The sequence below is a fragment of the Electrophorus electricus genome, chromosome 6, assembly GCF_013358815.1.
Source record: "Electrophorus electricus isolate fEleEle1 chromosome 6, fEleEle1.pri, whole genome shotgun sequence".
Lineage (NCBI taxonomy): Eukaryota > Metazoa > Chordata > Actinopteri > Gymnotiformes > Gymnotidae > Electrophorus > Electrophorus electricus.
In genome coordinates, this window is record NC_049540.1 from 17629027 (window position 1) to 17648150 (window position 19124).

At 40.1% G+C, this 19124-nt stretch overlaps 1 protein-coding gene and 1 long non-coding RNA gene across 4 annotated transcripts in view; one reads left to right on the top strand and one right to left on the bottom strand.

Moving 5' to 3' along the window:
- Window positions 1-1688: 1688 nt before the first annotated feature.
- Window positions 1689-6957, top strand: LOC113582893. Of its 2 annotated transcripts, none has more exons than XR_003411195.2 (4): window positions 1689-1997; window positions 3765-3882; window positions 5405-5560; window positions 5796-6957. It is a non-coding gene; the product is annotated as an uncharacterized LOC113582893 (long non-coding RNA). The 2 variants fall into 2 exon arrangements; XR_003411196.2 differs by lacking the exon at window positions 1689-1997 and adding an exon at window positions 3520-3561.
- A 4360-nt stretch (window positions 6958-11317) lies between these two features.
- Window positions 11318-19124, bottom strand: part of gabra3 (gamma-aminobutyric acid type A receptor subunit alpha3) — an 80700-nt gene continuing 72893 nt past the window's right edge. For both annotated transcript variants that reach the window (XM_027019099.2, XM_027019107.2), the window contains one exon: window positions 11318-17260. In XM_027019099.2, coding sequence (XP_026874900.2) covers window positions 16904-17260 — 357 coding nt within the window. In that variant the 3' untranslated portion in view covers window positions 11318-16903. The remainder of the gene's footprint in view (window positions 17261-19124) is intronic.

A 19124-nucleotide genomic window follows, 5' to 3' on the forward strand; every position in this document is an offset into this window, starting at 1 on the left:
AAATTCGATTGTTTGTTTATTTGTTTGTTTCAGTTCATATAGATTCATTATGATCAATTAGATGATTCCAGATTGATCGGTTGTGAGAAGCATGTCGTTTTATTTAGCTATGCAGGCTACCTCCTGTTTCAATACATGTTTCATGAATGCCACTGATTGCACATGAATCAGTGGATTCCACTGAATTACCATCACTTTTCAGAAGTAGTGAAATGAACCACATGGATTACTACACTCTGATTACAGCGTCATACAAACTTGACTGTCGTTACATATTAATGTTGGACATAGAGTTTAGCACTGACAGTGGCTTACCTGTACTTCACTGTGATATACCCTAAAGGTGTCCATTAAAGTGTGTTGTGAGCTGTAGTGCAGTCATCTAGAGGGCAGCGGAGTGAGTGGCAATATTTTACAAAATACACTGGGCATATGTAATAGCTTTTAGCTGCCAGCAACATTATTACAGAGGAAAGTCTGCACATCACTGAAGAAGAGTGAGTGGAGGTTGACACTGTTTGCTGTTATTTCATTACTTTCTGTATTGGTCTCTGTGACCAGAGTGGTACTCTGTAATGGAATTTTAACTTTCTTGGTATAGATACCATCCTGGAGATACAGAACTATATTCCCTGAAATGAGATGACGTGAGGCATAAAAATGATTTATCTGATATATATTCCATGACAGACAGACGCACAGGCTTACACACACACACACACACATACACACACACACAAAAACACACACACTCTCTCTCTTCTGTACTCCTCTAGTCTTGACACAAACCTCAATAAGGCAATTACCACTTCGTTTCTTTTTAAGAACACATGGTAATTAAATCTCATTAGCTGCTGGAGTTCACTTGTCAGTCAGTGAGGAGAGAAAGGCCCTTTAAAATGATATTTATTTATTTATTTATAACTAGTATAGTCTAGTCAAATCTAAACCTTCATGAGAGGTTGGTTAGTGATACAAAAAGAATATGAAATGGACATGCTGACAGGCACATATACTGTCTGGGAGGGCTGCAGTGAAAACAGTGAAAAAACACAGACACAAAGGCAGATATAAAGACAGAAGAATAACATATCCAAACCCAAGAATGCACGCGACTTTGATGGACGTGCCGATTTTAGCACCTGCCTCGGCCTCGTGCAGGACCCTCCCCCGACTGCGGCGCGGCGCAGCTTCCTTGCTGCCGTTGCTAAGAAACCACACACGCGCCAGCCCACCCACTCGGGTGTCACACATCAAGTGTTACGGCTCCAGCGATGGTGTCAGGCCATCGACATGCGCATGGCCCAGACCTCAGGCCATGTTCGGGCTCACGACACTGCCGCACCCCATTAGTCCACTCACGCTTCCGCCGACGTCAACGGCCAGGCACCGTTGCGATCCCCAGGCCTTGCTGACTGGGACGTACAATGGGCTTTATTGTGAGTGGCATATAACCTCCCAGAAACCATAACATCGTTCTGCTTTTGCTGTGCTGTGGCCACTGCTGAAACAAAGAAGCCTTGTGTAATTTTATGCATGAAGCTAATTTGGTTTATGACATGGCCACACAGATATTCTTCACAGTTGGCTAGCTTTCAGCATTTCAGTAAAGGTTGAGAATGCATTCCCTACCACCCCTGAGAGAAGGCTGATGAGCCAAGTGGTTGATGAGCCTTGAGAACAAACAGTGAATCACACTATCCATTTGTACAGCGCTCAGACACATAAACCCCTCTCTCTTTATTCCTATTTTTGATGATGGTCTATTCTACGTTACCTTAATCCATGCTCAGCCGCTGACGCTTGACAAGGCTAAGAGAGTCTAGGTGAATCCACCTTTCATCATGAAAGGTGAAGCCAACCTTCATCTTTATTGGAGTGAGAACTTAACTCCAGGTAATTTGTGACCTAAATCCATGGAAGGATCCTTAGCCAGGCGGAACTAATTTAGCCAGAATGACTTCTACCTTTCCTGGCTAATAGCCCTGCCAAAAGAGGTGAGTGAACAATGTTCTTATCATTAGCCGCGGTACAATTACGCTAAACCATGTGATAGAAAGAAAAAGATCTTGACAGACAGACCACTTCATATTTTCACTCTCCCCGGGGATTTTTCCAAGACAATCTGTGTGCTCTGGCTGTGTTCTCGCTCAACAGCGCCTCGACGGAGAAGAACGTGCGAGTGTAGCGGGAAAGGTTGCGCTCGCGCTGACATTTCCCCACGCTGCATGGACGCCTTTGAAAGGCATGCCCCTTTGGGCTGATAACAAGTACCTTGGCACGTTCATCTACTCACTACAGTTTACATCCCATATCCTTAGCAGCTATAACAAACAGCCAACTCCCAACGGAGCCAGTCAAAACACTCTGGGCATCTCAAACAGCATGGTTGTAAATAGAGCTGGGCTACAAGCAAATGTGCATGCATATAAAATAGCTGGTTTGTTTGGAGCATCTCTACATGAGGGCACTTTTGTTTATTTACTGAGATAAACACAGTGAGTTAATGTGAGGTAGGGAGAGAGCACAGACATTATTGAATGCATGCAAAAAGGCTGCGAGTGTGGTAGTGAGGTTTCTCATCCATGTTTATTGGGTCCATTAAGGTTAGTGAGTGGGCAAGCCTTCTGAGTAGGCAAAACAAATGGAAGATGTCTCATGAATGAAGAAGTGCAGTGAATCAGCACAAGAGTGGGCGTGGTAGTGAGCTGGTGACCAAGAGTGTGAACGAATAAAACTTAGATATGGTACTGTTCTGTTGAAGGTAATGGAGTCTTTGCTGCGCGGTTCTCACCCGAGGCTAGCCTCAAGGGCAATTGCTTGGCTATTGCATGAATCTTCCAGCCGTCGGGAGCTGGATGGGGTCCAGACAATCAACTACTAGTCTGGTAATTGTGCCAGCACTGTTTGGCTGGAACATTAGCCTCAGGCAAAGATGCACAGTAGCTGTCAGAAACCACAGAAAGCCATCTTCCACTTTTTTGGAACTGTGTCTAGGAATGTTTCAGTTTTTACTCCGTTTAGCCTCCAAACTTTCATCTTTGAAAGTTTTTTTTTTTAATTTAATTTTATTTTTTTTTACTTACCACAAAACTGTCAAAAAATCCTACAAACACACAGTCTGGCCCAAAAGAAACCTTAAACTGGAAAGAGACATAGTATTGATGAGTACATCCCATGTAAAGTTGATAGAAATGGCATAGTTATTAAGATTTTTGTTATTTGAATACCATCTTATTTATAGTGGATCCCTTTGAAATACACAGATGAATGTCTTGATCACTTTTTTTAGTTCAACCTTGACAGCCTTGCTGTTAATGCCTGCAGTTTCATTGAGAGGTGCCAAGGGACACAGCTATTCACCCATGTTCATTCAGCCTGGTTGTGGGATCATCCTGCCATCTCTGTAATCCTCGAGCTGGCTATGTGACAATGCACACAGTGGCACGGAAACGTTCTTGACAGCCAGTCTGGCGTCTGTGCAAAATAGGAGGGGTGTTTTTTGGGAGGCCGCAACGGGGGCAGTGAGCGCTAATCGGGGACGTCTCCTCTGCTGACAAAGTGAGTCTTGATTAGACATTGCACTCCAGTAAAGCAGTAATTAGGTGACATGACCTACCTCTTTCTTGTACGTTTTCTCTCTCTCTCTCTCTCTCTCTCTCTCTCTCTCTCTCTCTCTCTCTCTCTCTCTCTCTCTCTCTCCCTCCCTCCCTCCCTCCCTCCCTCCCTCCCTCCCCCTCACATTCTCACATTCATATCTGTAGGAGAGGATTTTTGAAGTTTGATGTCCTGTCACGATATTGAGGAGAGGCTGCGTGGGAACGAAGGCAGATGAATCTGATGACCTTTTTCAGGCAGACCCCTGCGGGAAGGGGAAGTGAGGTGAGCTGAGCGCCGGGAACAGAGCGCAGGCAAAACATGTGCTTCCCCACACACTGGAGGCGATGTTCTTGTCGAGTGTTTAATAATTTACAACGGGCACTGCCCACCCGCGCGTCTTTTAAGGGACTCAGGGAGAAAGCTCCTGCAAAGTCAGGCCTAGGTGAACGTGCCAGATATGCAAGCGGCAGCCGAGAGTGGGCGCTTCCCTGCACACCAGGGCTGTAATTTCCAAATGACAGCTCCGGTCCGCGAGTTAAGGACAACAGAGGAGCTCGTTGTCAGCATCTACGTGGTGACTCACGAGTGCATCTCTCTCCTTCTCTCTCTCCTTCTCTGTCTCTTTCCTCCTTTGACTCTTTGCCACTTTTCGTTTGCTAAAGGAGCTTTAAAAAGCTTTATTTGAACGATTCCTGAAATCATGTATGTTTACTGTGTATTGACAAGGCTATGACATGGTTTCAGAATGTGTTCAATTAACCTAGATTAATGGCACTCTTTATGGATAGATGAACTGGCTTGGAAATATAAAACCAAATTACAGTTCTTCTCTCCGATTTACTTCAGTAGCTCCAGTTTGGCTTCATTTTATTTAGTTCAGCCAACTTCAATGACATGATAGACTGGTATTTATTTATCAGTCTGCAAAAGAAATATGCAAGTGTGCATGTTTAGGTGACCATGTTTTTGTATGAGTGTAACCATTTGTCTCGACAAGAATCTCGGCAATCAGGTCGGGGGTGTGGGGGGATGGGGGTGGGGAGGAGTTGAGTTGATGGCCCTTAAATCAAGCGCCTTGTGAGGGGCCATCATAGCTGCTTGGCTAGGCTGACACGGCCAGCCATAAAATGGTAATGCACCGGGGCCCAGAGCACTTCAGAAGACACACAGCCTATGATAGAGCAGAGGCAGACCTGCTCTACACTCACACATGTGCTTTCTCCATGGTAAAGGGAGGACATCAAGGGAAATGGATGGGGTTCATAAGCGTTTCACATACGGCCCACACATAGGAGTCTTTTACTGCAGCTGAAAGGCAGTAAAGCTGGACACCATTGGTCTTTCCTATAGCACTTGTCTAAATAGATATTTACGCTTACCGATGTTTCTCATGACTATCTGCTTTCAATTTAATTTATTCAAGCTAGCATCTCAGTGGTAAAGCCTGGTGATGAAAATAGAACTATTGTTACAAAGCAGCCATTAACAGAAGGTGAGGACAGCTTGCTTAGATACTTCTAGAGATGGATTTAATAAATATTTACTGCCCTCTGCTAGCTTAGATCTGGAGGCAGTGTGTTGTTGAGTGGTGAGAGAGTTCTCTTTACACCACATATGCTGGGAAGACAAATTCCATTTCAAGGGAAAAACAAGACTGAATTATAGAACTCGTACTTCCTGGGTCCTGTTGGATGCAATTTGGAGGCTTCATTCTGATGCATTTGAAAACCCTCCAGCTAGCTTGTTTATACGTGTGTGTGTGTGTGTGTGTGTGTGTGTGTGTGTGTGTGTGTTTATCCCCCAGGAGGCTTAATGCATCATTCTCATTCCATGCAGACTTCTATCATTGAAGCAGGACCAGATCCTATTACACACGAGTCAATGAAGTCCCTGAACTTTTAACATGTCTTTGCTTCCTTGGCTGTTAATACATCCAATACATCTGATACACTCCCCCAGGGTAAGGGGTGTATGATCGTGTGCATATTTCCGTGGGGGAAGGGGGGGGTGGGGTCTGTGGGTGTGGTATGTTGTGCCATCTTGGATACAAAGATGTTGTAAGTCTTAAGCTGCTTCTTATACCAGATGAGAACAGACACTCCTTTCCTTCAAGCTACCCTGTTTCATTCTTGATGTTTCTTCCTTTTTCTCTCTCTTTCTCTCTCAAACTCTTTCTTTCTTTTTCTCGCTCACAGTTTCTGGATGCAGTCCATCTCCTAACTCAACTCCTTCATCATGGCTGCTATTAATTCACTGGTTAACAAACAGGGTTGGGAGGGTTACTTTAAAAATGTGTTCCATTACACTCTACTGATTATCTATTAAAAATGTATCTCTACTCTAATCCAAAAGATTATTATATTATAGTAACTTAATATTACTTTTCTTTGTGATTGCTTGTTAACATGTTAATTGCCAAAGTGTTTTGTAAAATTGGTCCTCTACAATGCCAGCTTGTATGGCCATCAACAAGCTCTAACTTTGTTTTTTCTGTGCAGACTTACGAACAGCTCAGCAGATGTGTAAAAGTTGTTCATATAACCAGCAGCCCAGCATTGCCTTGCATATTGAATGGTTTGGCATTGATGAAAACAAAGTTCTTTATACCAAACATCTAAATGTACTTTAATAAAAACACAGCAGGAGATCATAGTCTCATCTATTTTAAAATTTAATTTGAATCTTTATTTTCTCATCTGGTAATAGTTGCGGGACTAACATTCAATGCCAGTGACTGGTAGTCAGTAATCTTACACAAAAGAAAAAAAAAATCTAACACAAAAACAAATTTTGTGTTACTGTTGAAAAAAAGCCCATGTCTACATGAAACAAATACCCTGTTCTCAATTGACAAAGCTATTAGTGCTAGAATTGCATTGTGTTTGTTAATGAAATCTAAGAAAGGCATGAACCACACCAAAAAGGTCTCACATGTCTGTTTCCAGTCACAAATTCAAGGGAATGAAGAAAGAGCCAAATTGCATCCAGATTGGGAACACAATGCTTGGTACACATTGTAAGCCTTTAAATAAACACAGGACACACTCATTGCTGATAATGTTGCATTGCGACAACAGTGACGGGAACCCTTCACTTGTGTTGGAACAATTGAAAAAAGGGAGAAAAAGAAGAAAGAAAAATACCTTGTTAAGTTACTAGTAATCACCATACTTTTAAATGTACCAGTAATGTAAATACTGACTTTTATTTGTAACTGCAATGGAATAATGCATACCTTTGTGTATCCTGATTACGTAATGCTGTTACATGTGTTCGGATATAACAAATGCCGTGAACACAACAATGGCTCTCATTGTCCTTTTGCCTCTACATCAGAGGAGAGCCAATCTGCTGTTCTGGAATAAAGCACCCAAGGCTGACCACTGATCTTTTCAAGTGTGTAGTCTTCATATCCAATAAAACATCCATATTTACTGTGGTCTGCCAGGAGGGAGTGTTTACGCATTAAATCTGAGGGAGAGATGGAGAGGCGGTGGGGGTGGCGGTGAGGTGGACAACTCCACGACAGCCATTTTATCTCAAGAGAAAAAGCTAAGATACACATTTTATTGCCCATTTCAGACAATTAAAGGCCATAGAAAGTTCACATCCTTTGACAAAGTGTTGAATCTGTGACTGATCTAAGAGGACACGTCTCCTGGTTCCTGCACCACATTGCTACGGGGAGCAAAGTCTCATTACAATCTGACCTTTACCAGCCTCCTCTAGAGCTTTGGGGTGGGGAGAGAAAGGGGTCTTACAGTCTTATTATTATCAGCCCCAGTAACACAATATGTGCAAAATAAACTGCAGCTTCCAGTTGAGATCAGTCACACTAGCTAAATTGGGGTCCATGTTAATGTTGTCTGTATTAAAGCCCCAGCTGAGTTAAATTTTTCTGCCTCAGACTGAGCAGATGAGTGTAGTGGAAGTCCCAGTTGTGTGACCTGATTGCTTAAGCGATGCTGAGTCCCACCAGACCGGGCCAGCACAGCTGCAGCGGCAGTACTCTCCAGCTTACTGTGAACTGCCCGAGGGAGGAACACACACAAACACACTCGCTCAATGTTCAGAGCCCCAGCCGCATACATACGTTCTATAATAAACCAACACACAAACACCTACAAACTTCATATTCACCCTGCACGTGTTAGAAAAGTATTACCAAGTTTCAAGATTTTTCAAGATTCAATGTTTCATATATATATGTTTGATATATAGCAAAGATGTAAGTAGTTAATTGTAAAATATGGCAAAAGACAAATGGAAGTAGAATTCTGCACATTATGTGTTGCCTAATCTACTGGATCTCGAGCTAATTCACAATGAATGAGAAAAGATATAAATATCATATATGTGAATATCTGACATCTTACAAATATAACTGGTTGCTTAATAACATAAGATTCAAAAATTCAAAATAGCTGGAGAACCTGAGATTTCCTGCTGGGCTCATTGAGAGCTCCATGCAATTTTTATCTCTTGTTTGTCTTTTTCATAGCACATGAGTGCTCTCCTCTTAGGGAAAAAACAATATTTTTGTACTTGTAACTTCAGACTCAAACAACTACATTTTTAATTGTTTTGTAATTTTTAAAAATCAAAATAGCTGATGTAAAGAGGGTAGGATACCTGATGGAGCACTACTGATCTCCTAAAGCATCATCTTGTTGATCTTCCGTTTTGTGCTCTTCAGATCAAGTTACCTACTTGAATAAAAGCCAACACAGGAACATTAATTGACAACAATATTACAAACTTGGCCCCAGTAAATAGTACCAGTGGTGGTCTATATGAACACATTTCGCACCATTTACTAATATTTCCAGTTTCTGCAATCAATCATAAAAAGAAAATACATATTTTTTTTCAAAAACTGAGATGTATACCCATTATATCTATTATGAGACCGATACATCACATTATCAGTTTTGATGGCTGCCATATTTCCTGGCTAACTGAATTGGGCAAAAAATCATGCCGATATTCAAATTTGATTATTCATCTATATTACAATTGCATGTGAAAATGCGTGATATAAAGCATAATCTCACAAAAAAATCATATGAACTACACTGAGTAAAAGAGATGTTACTGGAATATTTTTTAATTAAATCATTTTAATGTTTTATTTGTGGAATTGTAATCATGAGGTGATGCTGAATCTACCATGTATCATGTATCAACTCATGTATCACTTTAATTCATGTTGTCAAGATGTTTTATCCCTTCTCAGTTTGATTTTTCTAGATAACTTTTTTATATCCATAGCTTCAGTACTAACTAATAGAAAAAAAGTACAACTTTTATCAGTACAACTAATAGAAAAAAAACACTAGAGTAATAATAGAGATAGCATTAAATTTATTCTCATAGAAAACAGTGTGTACAATGAAATGACAGAAACACTGAATGTTAAATCCAGCAAGGATAAATTGTTGGACCCTTTTACTTTTCATATATCACTGACTTAATGTAATTTTAATGTCATTTACCTGTCTGCAAAGAGCTTTTAAAATGTATTACTGATGCTACCATTTCATATCTGATAAATATGGTTAGTAAACTAATTTCAAACTAATACACTTAGCAAGTTTTTTTTTTTTTTTTTTTTTTAAACCAATCCCAGAGGCAAAAGCAGGTATTAATAATAATCCCACTGCACATAATTCTTTTGGCATACTCACTGATGTCAACTCTTTTGGAATAATCACAAAATAATTTTGTATTATGGAATAATATTTGTGCCTTTACATTTAAAAGTAATATTATTGTTATATCCTCTCTAGAAACAATTTGTATTAACTTCAACACAGTGCAATATACAAAGCTCATGTTCTGTTGTTCTTTTTTATATTTTACACAACCTCCTCCTGTTCAGTTTCCTGAACATCTTTCAGTTTAACATCCAGATTCAACATAAATACACTAGAAAATCTCTTTGCACCTTTCTTTAGGACAACAGGTAAATGTAGTCTCATATAATAATAATAATAATAATAATAATAATAATTATTATTATTATTAGCATCATTCTTCTTCTTATAATGCAATATATTTTTATGTAATAATAATAATAAAATTAAAAATAATTATTATTCTTGTCTTCACTTGATGAATTGTATCACTTCTTTAAGAGAAAGTAATTTCCATAAGTCCTTTTTGGCTTTGTTTACTATCCTTGCATGATTAATATCCCTAATCAAATGGCTACCAGTGCCATGTTTGTGCCACAGTTCAAACAAACAAACCAATAAATAATCCTGGGCCAGAAACCTCTAGATATACATAATATATAGCCTGTAGGATACAGTATAAAAAAAAAAAAAACATCTTGAAAAATGTGATCAAATCAATTTTCTTCATGTGTAACACCCATAGAGGGCCAGTGGTGCAGTCAGCGAGAGATGCTTGTATTGGCTGGAGGCCTCATGCTGATCAGCACCGGCTTGTGCGTTGAGCCGGTAAATATTGCACAAGCGATCTCTTTGAAGCAGAGGTGGGTTGTAAGGGGCTGAGGCCTGCTGAATGATGGATCCAGCCTCATCAGATGACCCCCACCCTTCATTCTGCCTTTGCCCCCTGACAGCATGCTGCTGCTCAAAAAGAATATCACATCACAAGCATCCATATTTCATACAGCCCAGACTTTATGCGCTGGCATGCTGGAGGCAGGCAGCATTGAGTGCCATGCCTGGGACAGGGCCAAGAGGATGGGAGGGAGCGGCTACCTGGACATCCTGGGAATCCATCTCCTGACCATTGGTAGGTTTCAGCTCAGACCAAGCACTGATGTGGGATGATGTTCAATGTAAAATGAGTGAGCTGACTGCATGTGTGGATCAGTGGCAAATCAGGGTGTTGTGGGTTAAGTACAGAAGGCTATTACTGCTGTACTTGGAAGAGGCATGGAGATCATCAGAGAGCCCAGATCTGCTGAGCTTAGAGCTACTATGGGTGTATTGCCCAGAATACTTCTAATAAATAACACATGACATTTCCATATTCAATTCCTCACTTATCTCAGCAATTTTTTTTCTGTTTCAAGAGGGGAACAAATGTTTAAGCCTTGCAGTAGAAGCTAAAATATAAAAATATTCCTCTCAATTTAAGGAAAAAGAAGAAATGCTGAGTCAAAGGACAAAGGTTTATTTTTGATTTCCTGAACTCATGGAAAGGCTGAAATTTGCCAGACAAACTGATAACAGGACTGAAAAAGTGTTACACACCACAAAACCTGAACACACAAGCAATGTTAGTCTTGTTTTGAGCACTGTTTAGCTGACCTCATGTTTTTATGTGATTGTTATGCATATATGCATTTATGAAATTGTATTTCACTTTAAGTGGCTGACCAAAATATTCAACAGCCTGTGTGGTTCTTTTAGGTGGTGTCAGTTTTGGTAGTTCAGGTTTTGGGGCATTATGCCAATCATGAGTGAATAATAGTCAGTGAAGTCAATTCAATTTTCCATTTGCTCACTTTGTGAAAGTCCCAGAAAGAAATGTTAATATATGCATGATATTTGTTGAGGGGCCAGATGGAATGTGTGTAAAGGAGAGGGCCAAGGTCACTGTGTATGCATGTAAACACACACACACACACACACACACACACACACACACATGCACCCTTAAGAATACTTTGACATTAATGTAAAGGCATCTTATAAAATAAAAAAGCAAAACAGAACATCATTAAAATGAGGCAAACAGGTGAAAGTAACATTTTTATTCAGTGTAAAGTCCGGCTCACCCAGACATGTGAAGGGTTAAAACATTGTCAGAATACTGTTATTAGAACAGCTAACCCAGACATGTGAAGGGTTAAAACAACATCAAAATACTGTCATTAGTCCCACAAACAGTTCACAACAGAAAGAATAGCAAAAAACACCTCAAGGTCAAATCGTCTACAAAAATGCAAGGTAATTTCTGACAGTAAAGCCATAACATTTGACTTTTACATATATCTGGTACAGGGACACAGTGGCAATGAATGGCTTTTGTTAAAACATCCACTTAAAGACTCTTTACTTTCAACAAGAATCCTGTTCCAGTTAATTTCAGAAATGCTGGCAGTAGATCACTACTAGGTTTAACTATAGGACTGACTCCTGACTTTAAATGCAGTATAACTGTGCATTTAGATTGTTTTGATGCAGCTTTGCCCGTTAATGCTTGTCCCCTTCTGGTTGGCTGCTGATGACAGGGTGTCTTGATAAAGATCAGGTATTTGCATAACTGTAAAGCTGTTAGAAACCCAACCGAGTTACTTCTTGCTTGGGTTTTGGACAGAGCAAAAACGACAGTTGTGTATAAATACATGGATATTGCTAGAGATTGTTAGCAGTTTGGCAACTCATGGCAGGATAGCTAACCAGGGCATCATCTCATTAATAAAATGACAACAGTTGATTTTAAATCCACCAGAAGTTAACCCACTGCATTACTATCCCACTACCATCTTAAATGATTGTGTCTTGGGCATCCAATGTCTTTCCATCAAAAAAAATGGGAGATTTCCAAAGGTCCAGCACCACAGGAACAATCTAAATGCACATTCGCAGTCTGTTTCTGTGATTCACTTCCTTTTGCTCTCATGCCAACCTCCACTTAGGAAAGGTCCACCACATCACATAATATATGAATATATCATTCATCTGATTTATTTGAGTTTCTTTCCTTGAACAGACCACAATAAGCAGGAATGTAATTGTGTGCCTATAACATTGCAATTACACATGAATGGGCTCACTGGTGATGGAGTTAAAGACCTTTCCTCATTTTGGGTTGCTTCTGTATTGCGCAGGAAACATAGACCCCAGCGCAGTGAAGTGGCCCAAGGTGCAGACTAATGCAGGTTAAGTATGCGAGCCCTCCGATCTGCGACTGTCGACTGCGTTTGGCTGTGTGAAGCCCAGAGAGGCGGAGGGTGGTGGAGGCAGTGCTAGTGCTCCGCACGGCAGGAGGAACCACACTCAACTCAGCGGGAGCTGCAGCAAAACTGTGGAAACCCTCATCGATTCATCATTACAAGCACAAAGACCCTTCAGCATGAGAAGCCTGAGCAGACAAAAGCTAGCAAGATGGTGTCATTTTGAACAGAAAGGGAACGTCCTGGGAACGTCTTCAACGCGAACCCTGGAGGAGATGTGTCTTTCTGTTGTCCTTGTTAGCACTGGGATAAGGAGAATGCAGTAATGCATTTGGACAGGATACTTTCTGTATCAGTTCCTTTATTACAGGGGTGAAGTCTCAATCTCTGTAGTTACCCATAATGGGCTGGCAAATCATGAGCTATTCAAATGAAATCTTTGTCACTAGCATTGTTCTCATCAACTAATGCCTGCATCACATTTCAACCCAGAAAACATGATCATAGCATGAGGGACACATGCACACACAAGTGCGTGTGCACACCACACCTGCACACACACACACACACACACACACACACACACACACACACACACACACACACACACACACACACACACATACAATGCAATATCCATGGGCAAATCACTCCCCCCTGCACTTGTCTCAAAAGGTCATTTGGCACGGCAGATAATTTGGCAATAATCATGATGTATGGTGGAGGCAGCAAGTCGTAAACATACCAGTTTCTTTTGAGGCAGGAAGCTTTATCAAATTACTTTTGTTCTGGCACATTATTTTTACTGCAAGACAATTTCTTTTTTGGACAATTATGGTATGGCAATACACTAGCAATGCCTCTTCCTGACTACTTTTCAGACAGACACAAAGCTGATTTACACAAACAGCCATGAGTTACATCTGCTGGCCCTTTGTGTAGTTAAACACTGTCCTTACTCAAGGTGACTGCAAAGTACCCATGTCATAGTTTGTGCAGATTTAAATTTTTTTCCAGTCCAGGACAGTCCTTGTCCTGTCACTGGTTAGTATATTATCACAGTGTAACACCACAAAAAAAGAAAAAAGAAAATGAAAGACCAACATGCGCCAGAGCACGGCTCACACGACACGACTATCCACCAAGAGGCACAAGATTTATACTTGAATGAGCCAGCTTTTCAAATAAACCGAGCAGCTCTGGCAGATGCTTTCCGGCCAGCGTGAGTTGGTTTCCCCCCACACAGTGAACAAACAATGCCCTCAGCTTTGCCCACAGTCATTTATTTACTGTATGTACTACAGAGAATGGTGCCCTTCCCAATAGAACCTGCTCAAGCTTGAGGAAAAACTGTGTGGGAAACTAGTAAGCCGACTAAGGCAAGATCTACCAGAGTTTGCGCATCTAAGCATCCCAAACCGTAGTTTTTCTTTGATGCTTTGGGACATGCAGGAAAAAAAATGAAGGAATATTCTCTCTTTTTTAACCCTAACCCTTTTTTTCATACAGTATGTACAAGAAGCACAGCAGACAACATTCCTGGATCTTCACAATAAAAATGAGGAGAAAGTGCACACCAAGGCAGCACGACTGGCAGAACAAGTGTTTGGCTACTGGAATTACTTGACATGGAGAACAGGTGAGAAGCCAAAACTGCACAACTGCGCCAAATCACACTGTACGAGGCAACGAAACAAAACTAAAAACATTATGCAGAGTTGAAGATGTAATGTAATATGCATATCAGATTACCTCAGGCTAGTCTAATAATGATAGCATACCCGGCAGTATTACAGTAAGAAACCGGCAGTGACAAACTAACGTTGATATCGTTCAATGCCTTAATGATGGCTTGGACAGAAACGTAGGTATCCACGTATTACGGTACACGTTAATACGGCATTACTCCCTTGTATTTAGACAATCCTAACAAAATGACCTTTTCTCTGTACACAAACATAGCCTACATAGCTATAATACTGGACATATTTTCCAGAACATATCTGGATAAAGGTTACAGAGCAACGTTATAGTAAGCTGTTACATTAATTAAACAGATTACGGTTTTCAAGTACCCTACCTAAACTAAATTCACAATATATACAAAATATCACAATTTTACTTGGCCTTTGATTTGAATATATATTGTTAATTGGTGTGTTCATTGTACTACATTGATCTACCCATTGTTAATTTTTAGAGGCTATATCTTAGTGTATAAAATTTATATCATGTATGATGTTGTATATGTGATTAGCATAAATAGATGTTTTTGTTCCTATATAAATATATTCCTTGGATATGGTTTCATTTATGATTTACACTATTTATGTCAATAAATACCAAATTCATTTGAAATAACCTTACCATAGCCCGTGAGAAACTGTGGAGCCCAGAGACTCCAAATAAAGCTATTCAGAAGAGCGCTACAATGTATAAAGACATTACGCCTAAAATGTGTCACTGTAGCATAACTGGAGATGATGAACAATAATGAAGAGATTGTCATGCATTAATCTACCATTAATACAGAATGCGGTGTGTGTATGGAAAACCTCTTCTCTCTTTCACATTCTTCAATACTAAATTAAATAAATGCAGTTTCCCTCCTCTAATTAAATGCACTCGTGTTTTAAGGATGAGTATGATTCTGTGTTATGAGTTCAAAGCTATTGATTAATAGCTATCATAATGATATCATAATGGAAACAATGGAATGGTCAAGTTGATGCTTTTTTGCTTATTATAGCTTGCTGTCACATAAGTACATACATTACGCAACTTTTTTTAAATCTAAAAAATGTCTACATTTTAAATTCACATGTAAACCTGGCACTTTCTAAGGAGTGAATGCAAAAGTTTAAAATGTTATGATGGTTTGGCACATTTTTAAAAATATTAACAATGTAAACTTAAAATTTTAGACTATAACAGCTGTTACTGCGAAACTACTGGAAAACTACTGGGAAGCTACTGGGAAACTAATGATATGCCACAGATAATCACATGCAGACTACGTTTTTTTTTTTGTTTTTTTTTACCTTAAACTCCAATTTCCCATTCGCAGTGCTGTTTGGCCCTTTATGATGATATGACACAGTAATTTGTCTTGGTTCCTCTAGGTTGTGGCTAATATTTCACAAGCAGTGTGATTTGTCATTGCAAAAGGAAAAAGATTTAGCAAAACTTGGAGTGCAATCTATGTACACATACACACGAAGGCAGACACACACACACACACACACACACACACACACACACACACACACACACACACACACACACATCAAAGTAGTAAGGACTACAAGATGCATACATACAGATGAATATGACTAAATAAAAAAATCAATGCAAAAGTACAGCACAAATGTATAAACACCATATATATCTAAATATTTACATTGAAATACATGTGAAAAAAGTATGAAGCAGCAGAATTAACTTACTGTAATTTTTGGTACTGGCTCAAACCTAAAGCACATCACCACCCTAGTAGTGCATAATTCATATAATACTGCTCTAATACTTGTATTCTACTCACCCTCAGCCATACATACATGCCACAGGTGGTGACTAAATCCAGCATAAAAGTTGTCTGGCCCAGTGCCTGCTATTAAATTACCTGCATTAAATCATCTCACATAGAAATGCTCTTTGTAGGGTTGAGATAACCCTGTGGCAATTTGTTTAACACTGACACTTTTTTTGTTTTGTTTTGTTTTGCAAGCTTGGAGACAATATGGGGGTGTGATGAATGATTCATCTTAACAGGACAGGGCTGGAGAAAGGCACACAGTTTCTTAACTTTTGAGCCTGCTTGGTCTGTTAACACAATAAGAGTCACAGGACTAGAAACCACTGAAGTAGAGCCCGGTGGGAACGGGAAAGCGATTCTACATGATATTGCTCTAGGTCAGTGGAGTGTCACCGAGACACTGACAATTATTAACGACATACTGACGGACACCAGCGCTGGCTGCTGAAGGCTGCAGGTGCTCGCCATGGCAACTGAACCAATGACAGCTCGGAGCTTCCTGTCCAAAGACGTGCGGTGTGTGATGAACGTACAGCCTGTGACATGGACATGTGAGGACCGATGGCCCTAAATGAGAGGTGATGACCAAGCTACTGTTTATACTCTGCCACTCCTTTCAGCCAATTACAAGGCTTGTTCAGACCTTGCCACAGCACAGTTCTCCTAGAAACTACCCAAGATTCCATAAGCAAAATAAGCAAAATAAATTAATTCCTAATAACTCCTAATAAACACGGCAAATAAATACTCAAATCATGACCGCAGTAGCATCGTATAGCTACTCAAGACTCTGGTAGTTCTTCAATTGTTTTTTTGTTTTTTTTTAAATTTCTTTTAAATTTTTATTTATTAACTTTTTTTGCCACCTCTGTGATAGATGCGGCTTGTGCTCAATTCTGGTGGTTAGACCTCGTAATGGACGGCTTCCTGTTGACGTAGGTGGCCCAGTAGGCTAAATTGAAGATGAAGAACAGCACGGGGAAGATGATGCGTGAGATCTTGTCCACTTTGCTGACACGGTTGTAGGACTTCTTCACGCCCTCTGTGATGTACTCACCGTCCATCCGCGAGAGGCGCACCTCGCGCACTGGCTGTACAGGGGTGGGGGCCGGGGTGGTGGTGCTGCCTCCAGCACTCTTGGCGATGGTTGTCAGGCCTGGGTCCTTGGCCACACCCATCGGGTATGTGGTACCCACGATGTTGAAGGTGTTGTTGGTCTTCTTGGAGAAGGAGGCGGAGTCACGTCTCTGTGGGGAAAAAGGAGGAGGGTGGGGGATGACGGATCAGCGGGACTCCATAAGGTTTCAACCTTTCCATAGTCATAACTGCAAAAAAAGGTTCAGTATTTTCTACAGGAATCCACTTTGTCTCACTAACAGCTCTTTTTCTAAGTGTTGCGCCTCTTGTGGAACAAGACATTAGGAACTAAAATAAATATAAGACTACAGCAAATTGTAGCACTTATCCATCTACATATATATGTGACACTACATGTAAAAAAAAAAAAAAAGATTATTTTAATGGACAGACACACAACAGACATTCACTATATATGAGAATAAAATTCCTACCTTTATGACCTACCTTCAAAACATTAAAATAAGATGACAAGATTGACTGATTGCTTCTTCCCTTAATGTTATGACATTTTATCAAGCACCAACAAATATGATACCATTAGAATTCCACTTGGAATATAGCTTAACGTCACGAAGTGAAAGGGAATTACACTGATTTTTCAAGCATAATTTTCCACATAATTCACTTTTTGGGAAGTAAACAAAGTCATTCAGACTGTTTGGATGAAAAATACACCATTCTGGAGAACTTTAATGAGTCAGATACATTCACAGTAGCAGTGATACAACCAGAAGCCCCAAATGTTTAACATCTCTAAAAGCTTTAAAACAGTTATTGCACAAAATGGTTGGAAGTACATTGCCTTATATGCCTTAGAGACTGTTTTATGAAAGTTCCCTGATAAAGGCTATTTTTATTGCATAAACTTGAGCCTGCAGGATGAAGAGTTCCATGCAAGGGGTTTTACAGACAAATGCCCAAAGGAAACTCGGGATAACAGATTTATCACCACAACAGTGGATTCAAGCTTACACATTAAAGCTCATGGCTATCTCTGTGTTGTAGACATTGTGCCTCCAGGTTCCTTCATGTGACGTTTATAGATAATGTCAATGTCAGGTGCTCGCGAGTAAAATGAGGTGTGGTTTAAGTCCGAAAAGGACAATTCAACATGGTAGTCAAAAAACAGGCAAGGGTGAGAACCAGTGCTTCTGGATTAACAGAGCCAGGGAGCATCACAAACAGAATAATTGAACAGTCCAGGTCAAAAGCCAGAAAAACAGCATAACTAAGTAAACAAATCCAAAGGGGCAAGCAAACACAGAGGTCAGCAAAACAGAAAGACAACAGGGATGACCATTCTGTATGCGCTTACCATGGCAATACTTCACAAAATGTATATGGAAATGGCAGGTATAAAAAAAACAACAACAAAAAAAAAAACGGAGTAAATGAGCAACAGGTGCAGTTAATAATCCAGTGATGAGGACCTTGTGAGTTATCACTGATTGGCTGGGTTTTCCTCTGGGTGGTGATCAGAATGCTGGGAACTGGGGAAACAGGTGGCATGACACTTCACAAACACAGTAAGGCAATCCAGGTTGGTAAAATTGGCAGTTTTTTTTTTTTTTTTTAATCCAAATGATTTTTTCAACAAGTGAATTATGCCAGACTTTTGGAAACTCTGTCGAATACCCCTTTAATTTCATGATGGTAAACTTTTATGAGCTTTTGCTTTTTGCATCAGATATAGTTTGTATAAAACAGCTGGTTTTATTTCTGGCTAAATGCTAATAGCATGTTATGTTTAGTTTTTTGCCTCTTTCACTCATATCTTTTTGCTTATAGTTAATCTCTCCCTGTCCTGACTGGTGCCTTGCTAAAGTGTGCTTATTGTGTATTTATGTATTTCTGCTGCTGTATCTAATGGTTTCAAGCCCCGCAGGCCATGAAAAACCTGGCACTCCGATCAGGTAGATACCTGTGTACTGTCATGACCGTAGGCTGATAACACAGCCTTTTACAGTACGG